We start from the raw sequence: 12,246 nt of genomic DNA, 5'->3' as shown, positions 1-12,246 counted from the left end.
ATCTCTGTCTCTTTCTCTAGAGAATGACAGGGATGAGGGCCTTGTCGGGCGTCTGAAGTAAATTCTTCCCATCCGATTCGTTAAAGAAAAATTCCTCCAGTACGGGCTGAGTAATCACTGTCCTGATATCTAGAAGCTCTTTTCGGTCATAAGACACAGTGGTAGAAACATTATGTACAAAATAAGTTAGAAATAACGTGAAAAAACGCACACAGTAGCACAATTGGTTAGGGGATCGTGAAACAGCAGCCATCTCCTCCGGCGCCATGATACTATTTGACTTGTTATTGTATGGAATTATATATACAAAATCCTGGTCTTCAAACATTGAAATCATTATTAGAACTAGCACACAAAGTGATGGCTAAGTTCATTGGTTTGTCCATGAGGTGAAGTGGATAAATTCACTATTTAGCAACTGTGATTTATCTTTCGATTTAGAGCAACTTTTAGACAGTGCTACTGCCTGCATTTCCCTCTGCTGCTTTCCCAGTGAAGGTCAGTGTTATTGTGTAATCAGTGAACAGCAGCCTGCTTTTTGTAGTCTGCATATGATTGGTGCACAGCAGTCTGATTTCTGACATTAAAGAGAGCCAAGGAAAGGACTTGATTGAGTCTTCTTAAGTTTTTCTTGGCCACGCTGTGCATAGCTGTGTCATTATAATGGTACATCACAGCGTCAAAACAGTCACGACAACGGATGGAAACTGACTTTGACACTGACACTGTCATGACACAACCGTCATCGTACACTACAGTAGTTGACTTGCATTAACCCTACACCTTGCCAATTATCTAACCTCTGCAATATTTCCAAGCAGGTTTGTTTTCGTGTATTTTCAAAGGCACCCTAGTCTCTGTAGCCCAACACTGTGTTGTTGCTGTGTGACCCGCTGTCTATTGTAATTGACTCAGAGTCTGATGGTCCCTAACAGCGCTGTGCTGTAGTGTAACAGATCCAGTGTTGTCTCTTCCTGTCTTGTCTTGTCTTGTCTTGTCTCTCTTTGTCTCGCCTCTTCTCTGTATTTTAGCTCATATACAGTGGTTTGCGAAAGTATTCATGCCTTACGACCTGGAATTAAAATATATTTTTGGGGGGGTTTGTATCATTTGATTTACACAACATGCCTACCACTTTGAAGATGCAAAAAAATAATTATTGTGAAAGAAACAAGAAATAAGACAAAAAAAAGAAAACTTGAGCGTGCATAACTATTCACCCCCCCAAAGTCAATACTTTGTAGATTCACCTTTTGCAGCAATTACAGCTGCAAGTCTCTTGGGGTATGTCTTTATAAGCTTGGAACATCTTGCCACTGGGATCTTTGCCCATTCTTCCAAGGCAAAACTGCTCCAGCTCCTTCAAATTGGATGGGTTCCGCGGGTGTACAGCAATCTTTAAGTCATACCACAGATTCTCAATTGGATTGAGGTTTGGGCTTTGAATAGGCCATTCCAAGAAATGTAAATGTTTCCCCTTAAACCACGTGAGTGTTGCTTTAGCAGTATGCTTAGGGTCATTGTCCTGCTGGAAGGTGAACCTCCATCCCAGTCTCAAATCTCTGGAAGACTGAAACAGGTTTCCCTCAAGAATTTCCCTGTATTTAACGCAATCCATCATTCCTTCAATTCTGACCAGTTTCCCAGCCCCTGTCATCTGCCATCACAGTGAAGCATGGTGATGCTGCCATCACCATGCTTCACTGTGGGGATGGCATTCTCGGGGTGATAAGAGGTGTTGGGTTTGCGCCAGACATAGCGTTTTCCTTGATGGCCAAAAAGCTCAATTCTATTCTCATCTGACCAGAGTACCTTCTTCCATATGTTTGGGGAGTCTCCCCCATGCCTATTGGCGAACACCAAATGTGTTTGCTTATTCTTTTCTTTAAGCAATGGCTTTTTTCTGGCCACTCTTCCGTAATTCCCAGCTCTGTGGAGTGTACGGCTTAAAGTGGTCCTATGTACTGATACTCCAATCTCTGCTATGGAGCTTTGCAGCTCCTTCAGGCTTATCTTTGGTCTCTTTGTTGCCTCTCTGATTAATGCCCTTCTTGCCTGGTCCGTGAGTTTTGGTGGGTGGCTCTCTCTTGGCAGGTTTGTTGTGGTGCCATATTCTTTCCATTTTTTAATAAGGGATTTGATGGTGCTCAGTGGGATGTTAAAGGTTTCTGATATATTTTTTAGTGGTGCTGCAGACTCTGGGGCCTTGAAGAACAGGTGTATATATACTGAGATCATGTGACAGATCATGTGACACTTAGATTGCACACAGGTGGACTTTATTTAACGAATTATGTGACTTCTGAAGGTATTTGGTTGCACCAGATCTTATTTAGGGGCTTCATAGCAAAGGGGTGAATACACATGCACGCACCACTTTTCATATTTTTCAAATATTTTTTAAACAAGTTATATATTTTTTTTCACTTCACCAATTTGGACAATTTTGTGTATGTCCGTTGCATGAAATCCAAATAAAAATCAATTTAAATGACAGGTTGTAATACAACAAAATAGGAAAAACGCCAAGGGGGATGAATACTTTTGCAAGGCACTGTACATATCCTTTTTCTCACTAGTCACACATGGTCTCTGTATTGAAACGGATGGTTTTCTCTCTTTTTTCCTGTGCTCTCTCTTTGTTTTTGCTCTCTCTTTCCCACCCTCCACCTCCCTTTCCCATCTCTCTCCATCTGCTTCCCTACCTCCTGCTTCCCACCTTCCCCCCCTCTCCCTCCCTTCTCTCTCTCATATAGATCCCCAGTCTGAGCCACAGTGTGATCAGTCAGACAAGTTTCCGGGCAGAGTATAAGTCTACAGCCGGCCCTACAGTGTTTCAGAAGCCGGTCAAGTTCCAGGTGGACATCACCTATACGGAGAGCACCGCCGCCACCAAAGAGAACGGCATCTATTCGGTCACCTTCACCCTGCTCTCAGGTAACACACACAGAAAGGCAGGCAGGCACATGCGTGCACACACACACATTAACATACACACACAAACACTGTATACACACAGACACTTCCTGAATATGTACACACATGTACAAGCACATACACAAGCTGATGCAAGCAACATTACACAGAAGCCTGGTGAGGAGGAGGACAGAGAAAAAGAGACCTTTTCCCACCATAATCACACTGCACTTTAGTCCCTGCTGAGTCTCAAAGGACAACCTCTGGCCAATGACATTGGAGCATCATCTCCAGCAAAATATTCTGTGTTGTCTCTGCAGTTTGTCTGCTTATTCCCATGTGGATAATTTATGTTAAATTGATGTTGAACAGACTCTCATTTAATTCAGCTGAATTCCTTTGAGATTTACATGTGCTTGAATTCAAATTGAAGCTTCATTGAGGCTATTGTGAGAAAAATATAATGGACATGATGTCATTGTTTCCATAACATTGACACTCTTTGCGTCCTACTGGTGTGACATTGTGTGTTTCAACACCACAAGCTTATTTTCTGTCAATTATTCTGGTTATTTTCAAGAGTATTTCTTCTTTTTTCAGTCAATCAAGTTCTAGGACTGTTTTTCTCTGTTTCTCTCTGTTTCTCTCTATTTCTCTCTCTCACTCCCTTCCTCCACCTCCTCTCTGCCTCCCTCTCTATCTCTCTCCTCATACTCTCTCTCTCCTCCTCACTCTCTACATCCCTAATTTTTCTCTCCCCCTCTCTCACCAGGTCCCAGCCGCCGTTTCAAGCGTGTGGTTGAGACCATTCAGGCTCAACTGATGAGCTCACATGACCAGCCCGGGGTCCAGCAGATCTCTGGTAAGTAGAGACCCTCTCCTCTCCCCCCTACACCCCTCCACTACCACCCCCCTCCCCCCTCCCCTCACCCCCCCTCTCTCGGCATCCCCGTAGCTCACGGCAACGCCACAGTCACAGCGCGGCTCGACTCACACGCTTTGACACAAGGCATCTCCACATGCATGGCCCAAACCATGGCAGATGCACCCGGCACCAACAAAGCAACAACGTTGGTATCCTCGAGACATCACACTCTCTCCTGACTTTCTTGCATTCACACACAAGGGCTCAGTCATGACCTACACACACAGAATTGAATTTGACAACGTTTTCTGATAACTTTTTACACTTTCCAACCAGCTCTCGGTTAAGAGTTTTTTTTTATTGAGTCCAGTGTAACCTTCCCATATAGATAATAAGGACCAACATGATGTAACACTTCAAAACTATCCCCCTCACATTAGCTCAGTACATGTATGTATTATATAGTTTGATATTCTGGGATGAAGATGGGTTGAACAGGGAGGAATGGAAGAAAAGAAAGACAGAGTCACGTTCTGTTCTTCACTTGTCCTTGTTGTTTTTTTTATGTGCCTGTATTGTATTAACTTGGGGTTTCTTCACTTGATAACAGCACCCACTGCTGGTGAGACATGGTATTACATACATTACATAGCACATACTATAGAATATAATAAGGCTAGAGCCATCTTCTTTACTCCTGCGCCCGCAGTATGAGTGTGTGCAGGCTAATGTGTGGGTCCTAGTCTAGTGCTTTAACACCTGACTCAAATAATCAACTCATCATCAAATCCTTGGGGAAGTACAGGTGTGTTAAAGGGGCATTTCTAAAATGTTAAACTTCATATTCATCATCTCCAGCACCACCCCAACATCAACATACATGAAAATGACGTGTTTCTATGTTTTGTAGTAAAAAAAAAAGATAGAGGAAGATAAGTGTGTCCAATTAAATCATCGGTGTACATTTTAACATTTGAACGATTTATGAGTAGGCATTTTCTACTAATTGTCTACTAATTGGTTGATGGTGTCATTTGTGATGGCATGTTTTACTGCAAAACATAGAGACATGCCATTTTCACATATGTTGGGGGGGGGGTGGGGGGGTGCTGAAGATAATGAATATGGAGTTGGATTTTTAAAATCTTTTTCCCTTTAATGCTAGCAAGCTGGCCTGACACACACACACACACACACACACACACACACACACACACACACACACACACACACACACACACACACACACACACACACACACACACACACACACACACACACACACACACACACGCCTACCTACTTCTTGGACCAGGAGTGAATAACACTGGTTTGACCACTCTCTAGTTCACACATTTATCACACGTACCAGCTAGCAGTCTTAGCACTTTGAATGCCTGGGACTCACCCTGTCACAGATGGGAACTGTTATCAGGCATTGTATGCAACACCCCAACCACTTTCTCCATCAATAACTCATCCCCACCCCTCTTTAAAATTTTCACTATTGCTTTCACTCTCTTTTTCTTTCTTTCTTTCTTTCTTTCTTTCTTTCTTTTCTTTCTCGTTCTTTCAGTTTTTCTCTGTTTTCTTTGTCATCTGTCCATGTCTTTGTCCCTTTTTCAGGTTTGGGGTCAAAGGTTTTACCATATTCCAGGGAATTCATTGAAATTCAATTAATGAATTGAAAAAACAATTTCAAATAGTGGTTGATTTCCAATGAATTAACTGAAATTCAGTTGTTTTCCAGAATTAGTTGAGCTAGAATTGACCACAGCCCTCTAGCCCTGTATTTTCTTTCCCTTTTCTATCTATCTCTATCTCCTTCTTTTCCTCTCACCCTCTTTCACCTGTCAGTCCATCCCAGCCTGCATTTGGTCATCATCCACAGCTTCGATCTAACTGCACTTGTCACAGAATCACTAAAATAACTGAATGACTGGTCTGGCACGCTGCGTGGAATGCAAGAGTTTCGACCAGAGCCATAGACATTCTACACAGTCTGGAAACTGATAATCTATGTCGGCTCCAAATATTCCATGCATGTGATGGTCTTGGACTTTTTGGTGCCAATATGGCTGCCTAGGTAATTCTAAAACTGAAAATGAGTTTGCCTAACTCTGTGTGTCTATGGCTCTGGGGTGGATTCATGCACTGAATGCCAGGTATCACACACTGATACTGAACAGTGTGTGCCACGTATAACAACACACTGAGGGCATGTGTTTTATCCAAAAACCTATTTGACCATCCACAACCTTTACTAATATTAAATCAACCTCTAGTCTAATATTTGAAACAGATCTGTGCAATCTGTTTGCACTCACTCCTTCAGTGTCCGAGACCAGAGGGGACTACATGCGGTGCCAAGTTTTAAGAGCACTATTAGCTACTACAGATGCCACTCATACTGTATGAATTCTGACTTCACTTGTACGTGTGAATATTTCATGGGGAAAAGGATGGCCGGTGTGTGTGTGTGCGTGCGTGCGTGCAAATGTGTGCGTGCATGTGTGTGTTTGCGCAAATACATTTTATCGTCCTTTTGTACTTTGAGAGAGTGCCCCCCCCCCCGTTCCAAGTACAATATATCTAATCTCCCATTAGCTTTCACCCTAGCCAGCTAATTTACCTCACAGATAAGATATCGATCGAGAACGAGAAAGAGTTACATACAGAGAGTCAGAGACCAATCTAGAGAGACAGACTGACAGACGGGTAGAGACAGAGAGAAACAGAACGTCTGAAGAGAAGCAATGGAGGTAGACACCCACCCTCCCCCTTTGAAATGCACGGACTTTAAACATCCATGCAAAGTAAGAATAAGACTTTCCATTTGATGGGTTTTGATTCCAAAACGCAATATATACCTTTTCTGAAATGTTGGTGAATTGACATTAATTATAACACATCTTGTGAAAGAGAGAGAGCTGTTATTTGTATTTTACCATGCCATGGGCTAGTGAAAAAAATATATTATTTTGTTGAAAATATTGCAAGGTAATTTTATTTTAGAGAATTTATTTATTTTTAGACAAATAATCATGTTTTGTGGCAAAACGCTATATATCCACCCCAAAACACAGAACTCCAATAGAAAAAGTATTCCGATTTGGGTTTTAAACAGTTATATTCGGAAAGTATTCAGACCCCTTGACTTTTTCCACATTTTGTTATGTTACAGCCTTATTCTAAAATTGATTAAATAGTTTTTTCCCCCCTCATTAATATACACACAATACCCCATAATGACAAAGCAAAACGGTTTTTAGAAATGTTAGCAAATTTGCACATTTACATAAGTATTCAAACCCGTTACTCAGTACTTTGTTGAAGTGCTTTTGGCAGCGATTACAGCCTCGAGTCTTCTTGGGTATGACACTACACAACACGACTCTGGATAAGACCCAGATGCAGACACAGGAGACAGACAGTTTGAATCTCAGATGTTTATTACACGACAGGTTGCAGGCAAATGGCTGGGAACGCTGCGCCTCACGGACCTGCTTCTGTATACCCCAGATGAGTGCAGCCGCTAGACAAGAGGTAGGGAGGATGGTCTCGGGGTACGACAGTGTAGCAGCGGGGCTATAGAGATGTGAGAGCGCATCCGGTTTCACATTCTTGGACCCCGGGCGGTAGGAGATGGTAAAGTTGAACAGAGCGAATAGCAGGGCCCATCGAGCTTGCCTATAGTTGAGGCGCTTGGCGGTGCGGAGATATTCCAGGTTCTTGTGATCAGTCCACACAACGAATGGATGTTCTGCCCCTTCTAACCAGTGCCTCCACTCCCCCAACGCCATCTTCACCGCGAGTAGTTCTCGATTTCCCACGTCATAGTTCCTCTCAGCGGAATTGAGACAATGGGAGAGTAAAGTGCAGGGATGCAGCTTTTGGTCCTGTACAGAATGCTGGGACAGGATGGCCCCCACTCCGATGTCCGAGGCATCAACCTCCACCATGAACTGACGGGACGGGACGGGATTAGGATGGGGGCTGTGGTAAAACGGTGCTTCAGATCCAGAAACGCCCGGTCAGCAGCTGGGGATCATACGAACGGAACTTTGAGAGAGATGAGTGCAGAGAGGGCGGAAGCCAGGGTGCTGTAACCCCGGATGAAACGGAGTTAGAAATGAGCAAACCCCAGGAAGCGTTGCAGCTGCATTCTGGATCTGGGTTGAGGCCAATCCACCACCGCTCTCACCTTGCCAGGAACCATTTGCATGTTACCTGCAGCAATGATGTATCCTAGGAAGGAGATGGTGTAGTGATGGAGTTCGCATTTCTCAGCTTTAACAAAACCCTGGTTCTCCAGAAGACGTTGGAGGACTTGTCGGACGTGGAGGACATGTTCTTGAGCTGAGCGGGTTAAAAACTAGTATGTCATCAACATAGACGAACAGGAACTGGTTCAACATGTCACAGAGAACATCATTAACCTGGGCCTGGAACACTGCAGGGGCGTTGGTCAGTCCGAATGGCATCACCAGGTATTCGTAGTGCCCGCTAGCCGTGTTAAAGGCTGTTTTCCACTCCTCTACTTCCTGTATCCCCTCCAGATAGTAGGCGTTTCGAAGGTCCAACTTAGAGAAAATCGCAGGCCCCTGGAGAGGCTCGAAACCCAAGGTGAAGAGTGGTAGAGGGTAACGTTTTTTAACCGTGATGTCATTCAGGCCCCGGTAGTCGATACACGGGCGGGGGGAGGCAGAAGGACAGATACACCCTGCAGCCAGGGAGTCCTCAATGTACCTTTCCATCGCCTTGGTCTCCGGACACGACAGGGAATAAAGCCGCCCCCGAGGTGGTGTAGCACCCAGGAGAAGGTCGATAGTGCGGTCGTAGGGCCTTTGCGGAGGAAATGATGTGGCACGGGCCTTGTTTAAAACCTCCCGGAGGTACTGGTACTCCGCGGGAACGGCGGAGAGGTTCGAGGCTTCTCCCAAGCCTGCCGGTAGATGTCCCGGGGCAGGCTGCGCCGGCTTCAGGCAATGAGTATGGCAGAACAGGCTCCGAACCTTGATAGAATCAACAGTCCAGTCTATAAGCAGATTGTGCCTCTGGAGCCATGAAAACCCCAAAACCACAGGTACCTGAGGAGACTCGATGAGCAGAAATTGCATAGACTCACTGTGGTTACCTGACACTCACAGGTTGATAGGACCGTATTATGGGTGACTTTACCAATAGAGCGCCCATCCAGCGCTCTGACGTCTATGGGAACGGAGAGTGGTTGAGTGGGGATTCCCAGCTCTGACACCAGGGTAGTGTCCATAAAACTCTCGACGGCCCCAGAGTCAATGAGTACCCGGAGAGATTTAGACCAGTCACCACACAGCAGGATGGCATGGAGAGGGGTACGATTAATGGGAGATTGGACATTCTCTGTATGGCCTACCAGCGTACTCGTACCTACTGATGAGCCTGATCTTTTAATGGACAGGTAAAAATGTAATGATGTAGTCCCACAATACAGACAGCTTTTGGCGTTCAGTCTGCGTAAACGTTATGCAGGAAACACTCTGAACTCTGGAGTGATCATCGGGTTTAGGGTTCTTGGTCACCTCCCTGACCAAGGCCCTTCTCCCCCGATTGTTCAGTTTGGCCGGGCGGCCAGCTCTAGGAAGAGTCTTGCTGGTTCCAAACTTCTTCCATTTAAGAATGATGGAGGCCACTGTATTCTTGGGGACCTTCAATGCTGCAGAAATGTTTTGGTACCCTTCCCCAGATCTGTGCCTCGACACAATCCTGTCTCAGAGCTCTATGGACAATTCCTTTGACCTCATGGTTTGGTTTTTGCTCTGACATGCACTTTGAACTGTGGGACCTTATATAGACAGATGTGTGCCTTTCCAAATCATGTCCAATCAATTGAATTTACCACAGGTAGACTCCAATCAAGTTGTAGATCTCAACGATGATCAATGGAAACAGGATGCACCTGAGCTCAATTTCGAGTCTCATAGCAAAGGGTCTGTAAATATGTAAATAAGGTATTTCTGTTTTTTATTTTTAATACATTTGCAAAAATGTCTGAACCCGTTTTCACTTTGTCATTATGGGGTATTGTGTGTAGATTGATGAGGGAACAATGTATTTAATACATTTTAGAATAAGGCTGTAATGTAACAAAATGTGGAAAAAGTGAAGGGGTCTGAAGACTTTCTGAATATACTGTACAGACAACTATAATGGAAATTATTAGAAAAATTACTCACTTTAGAGCCATCTGCAAAAACCATATAGAACATTTCATCCACCTGGACAATGACATAGCGCATCTTGGGAAAAACTAGTGTGTTGGATATCACGTTTTGAAAAAAAACTACAAGATTTTAAAGCACACCTAAAGTAAATCTTTTAAAAGTTTGTTAACAGCTATAATTAGTACTCATAGAAAAGGAACCATGCGCATTCATTTCAGAAGAAAAAATGCTAAATGTATGCAAAGATTTATACAATTCTTCATTTGTATATACCAGCTGACACTATAGAGGTGTGTTAGAGAGTAACTGTGTACTCTGCTCCCAGATGTCTCTCAGCGGTCAGACACTCTAACCAGCAAACCCTCCAAGCGTGGTAAGAACCACTATGACAATACTCACTGTTCCCTGAATATGTAATCACAATAAAATACTAATTTAATCAAATACCCACTGTTTCCCTAATGAAATACTCACTCGATTGGCAAACAGAAAACTACTAGCCTGAGCCTCCCTCACTACACCTGATGACTCTTAACCTCTTCACCATCAACGCACTATGGTGTCACTAATGCACAGCTCTCCTTGTGTGTGTGTGTGTGTGTGTGTGTGTGTGTGTGTGTGTGTGTGTGTGTGTGTGTGTGTGTGTGTGTGTGTGTGTGTATAATCCTTTGCATGGGGCTGTATGGCACAGTGTGTGTTGGGATGCACACTAGTGTTGATGTTAATGTCCACTTCCCTTCCATTCCATTCCATGGGTGAAACACATTGTAGACCATCAATAACAAATGGCTATGTAGCACAAGAACAATGGTAAGTGATAGCAAGATGACATTGCGTAAGTATTTTGTGTTTGGTAAAAAAAAAACACCCACCTTATTAACTTTAAAAGGACAGTTAGACTGATAGATTTCAAGAAGGTTAGGAGTGAACCTGTCTATGTTTGACTCTCAGTGCAACACTAAGGGCTGGCTTCCCAGACACAGATTAAGCCTGTTACTGGATTAAAAAGCACTTCCAATTTAGGATCCCCATTGAGCATGCTTTTTAGTCCAGGACAAGGCTCAATCTGTGTCCAGGAAACCGGCCCAAAAATTCCTCTTCCTTGAAAGTGAAATTGGCTGTGTGATGAGTGATGTTATTGTGATGATGGCATGTTGTTCATATTGTATGTTTGTCTGTGAGCACTGTATGGACTCATTCTAAGGTATGCTTTTATTGTGGTGATTAGGATAGTTACCAGGAGCTTGGAAGGCAAGACATTATTTTTTGTGGTACTCTGAAATGCTTCTCTTGTTCCCATCCCGTCCTCTCCTCACCCCTTTCTTCAGAAAGAGAGCGATTGGGCGTGCTGGCTTTTGTTACAGCCCTGCTCTACCACTCCTATTTCTACTAATCCTCTTCTAATCTCGACGAGCTAAATCAGGAGTGTTAGAGCAGGGCTGGAACAAAAACCTGCACTCAGTAGGATGTAGATTTGGACACCCCTGCCCCAAACCTTGTCATTTTAGTCATTACCCTTCCAGAGCTCAAGCTAGCCCTCCTATGTCACCACTCTCACCCAAACTAGGTAGAACAGAGACTCAAAAGCCCACAGATTTTATGTGAACCCTACATTTTTTTTATGGATTAATATTGTTCAAACGTTAGGTCTCCTAATTTAGCACTTTAATACTGATGCACCATAACCTCAGCCTAGAGACAGAATTAACGTACAGTACCAGTCAAACGTTTGGACACACCTATTCATTCTAGGGTTTTTCTTTATTTTTACTATTTTCTACGTTGTAGAATAATAGTGAAGACTTCAAAACTATGAAATAACACATATGGAATCATGTAGTAACCAAAAAAAGTGTTAAACAAGTAGCCACCCTTTGCCTTGATGACCGCTTTGCACATTCTTGGCATTCTCTAAACCAGCTTCATGAGGAATGCTTTTCCAACAGGCTTGAAGTAGTTCCCACGTGCTGAGCACTTGTTGGCTGCTTTTCATTCACTCTGCGGTTCAACTCATCCCAAAACATCTCAAATGGGTTGAGGTCGGGTGATTGTGGAGACCAGGTCATCTGATGCAGCACTCCACCACTCTCCTTGGTCAAATAGCCCTTGCACAGCCTGGAGGTGTGTTTTGGATCATTGTCCTGTTGAAAAACAAATGATAGTCCCACTAATTGCAAACCAGATGGGATGGAGTATCGCTGCAGAATGCTGTGGTAGCCATGCTGGTTAAGTGTGCCTTGAATTCTAAATAAATCACAGACA

At 43.7% G+C, this 12,246-nt stretch overlaps 1 protein-coding gene across 2 annotated transcripts in view; it reads left to right on the top strand.

Annotated features, from left to right (window-relative positions):
* Positions 1-12,246, top strand: part of LOC115167594 (serine/threonine-protein kinase BRSK2-like) — a 178,015-nt gene that overhangs the window by 163,445 nt on the left and 2,324 nt on the right. For both annotated transcript variants that reach the window (XM_029722174.1, XM_029722173.1), the window contains exons 17-19: positions 2,757-2,937; positions 3,689-3,778; positions 10,310-10,357. In XM_029722174.1, coding sequence (XP_029578034.1) covers positions 2,757-2,937; positions 3,689-3,778; positions 10,310-10,357 — 319 coding nt within the window. The remainder of the gene's footprint in view (positions 1-2,756; positions 2,938-3,688; positions 3,779-10,309; positions 10,358-12,246) is intronic.

The sequence above is a fragment of the Salmo trutta genome, chromosome 29 (genome assembly GCF_901001165.1).
Source record: "Salmo trutta chromosome 29, fSalTru1.1, whole genome shotgun sequence".
Classification (NCBI taxonomy): Eukaryota; Metazoa; Chordata; class Actinopteri; order Salmoniformes; family Salmonidae; genus Salmo; species Salmo trutta.
The sequence above is the reverse complement of the archived record's forward strand: the minus strand, read 5'-3'. Positions and strand labels throughout refer to the sequence as shown.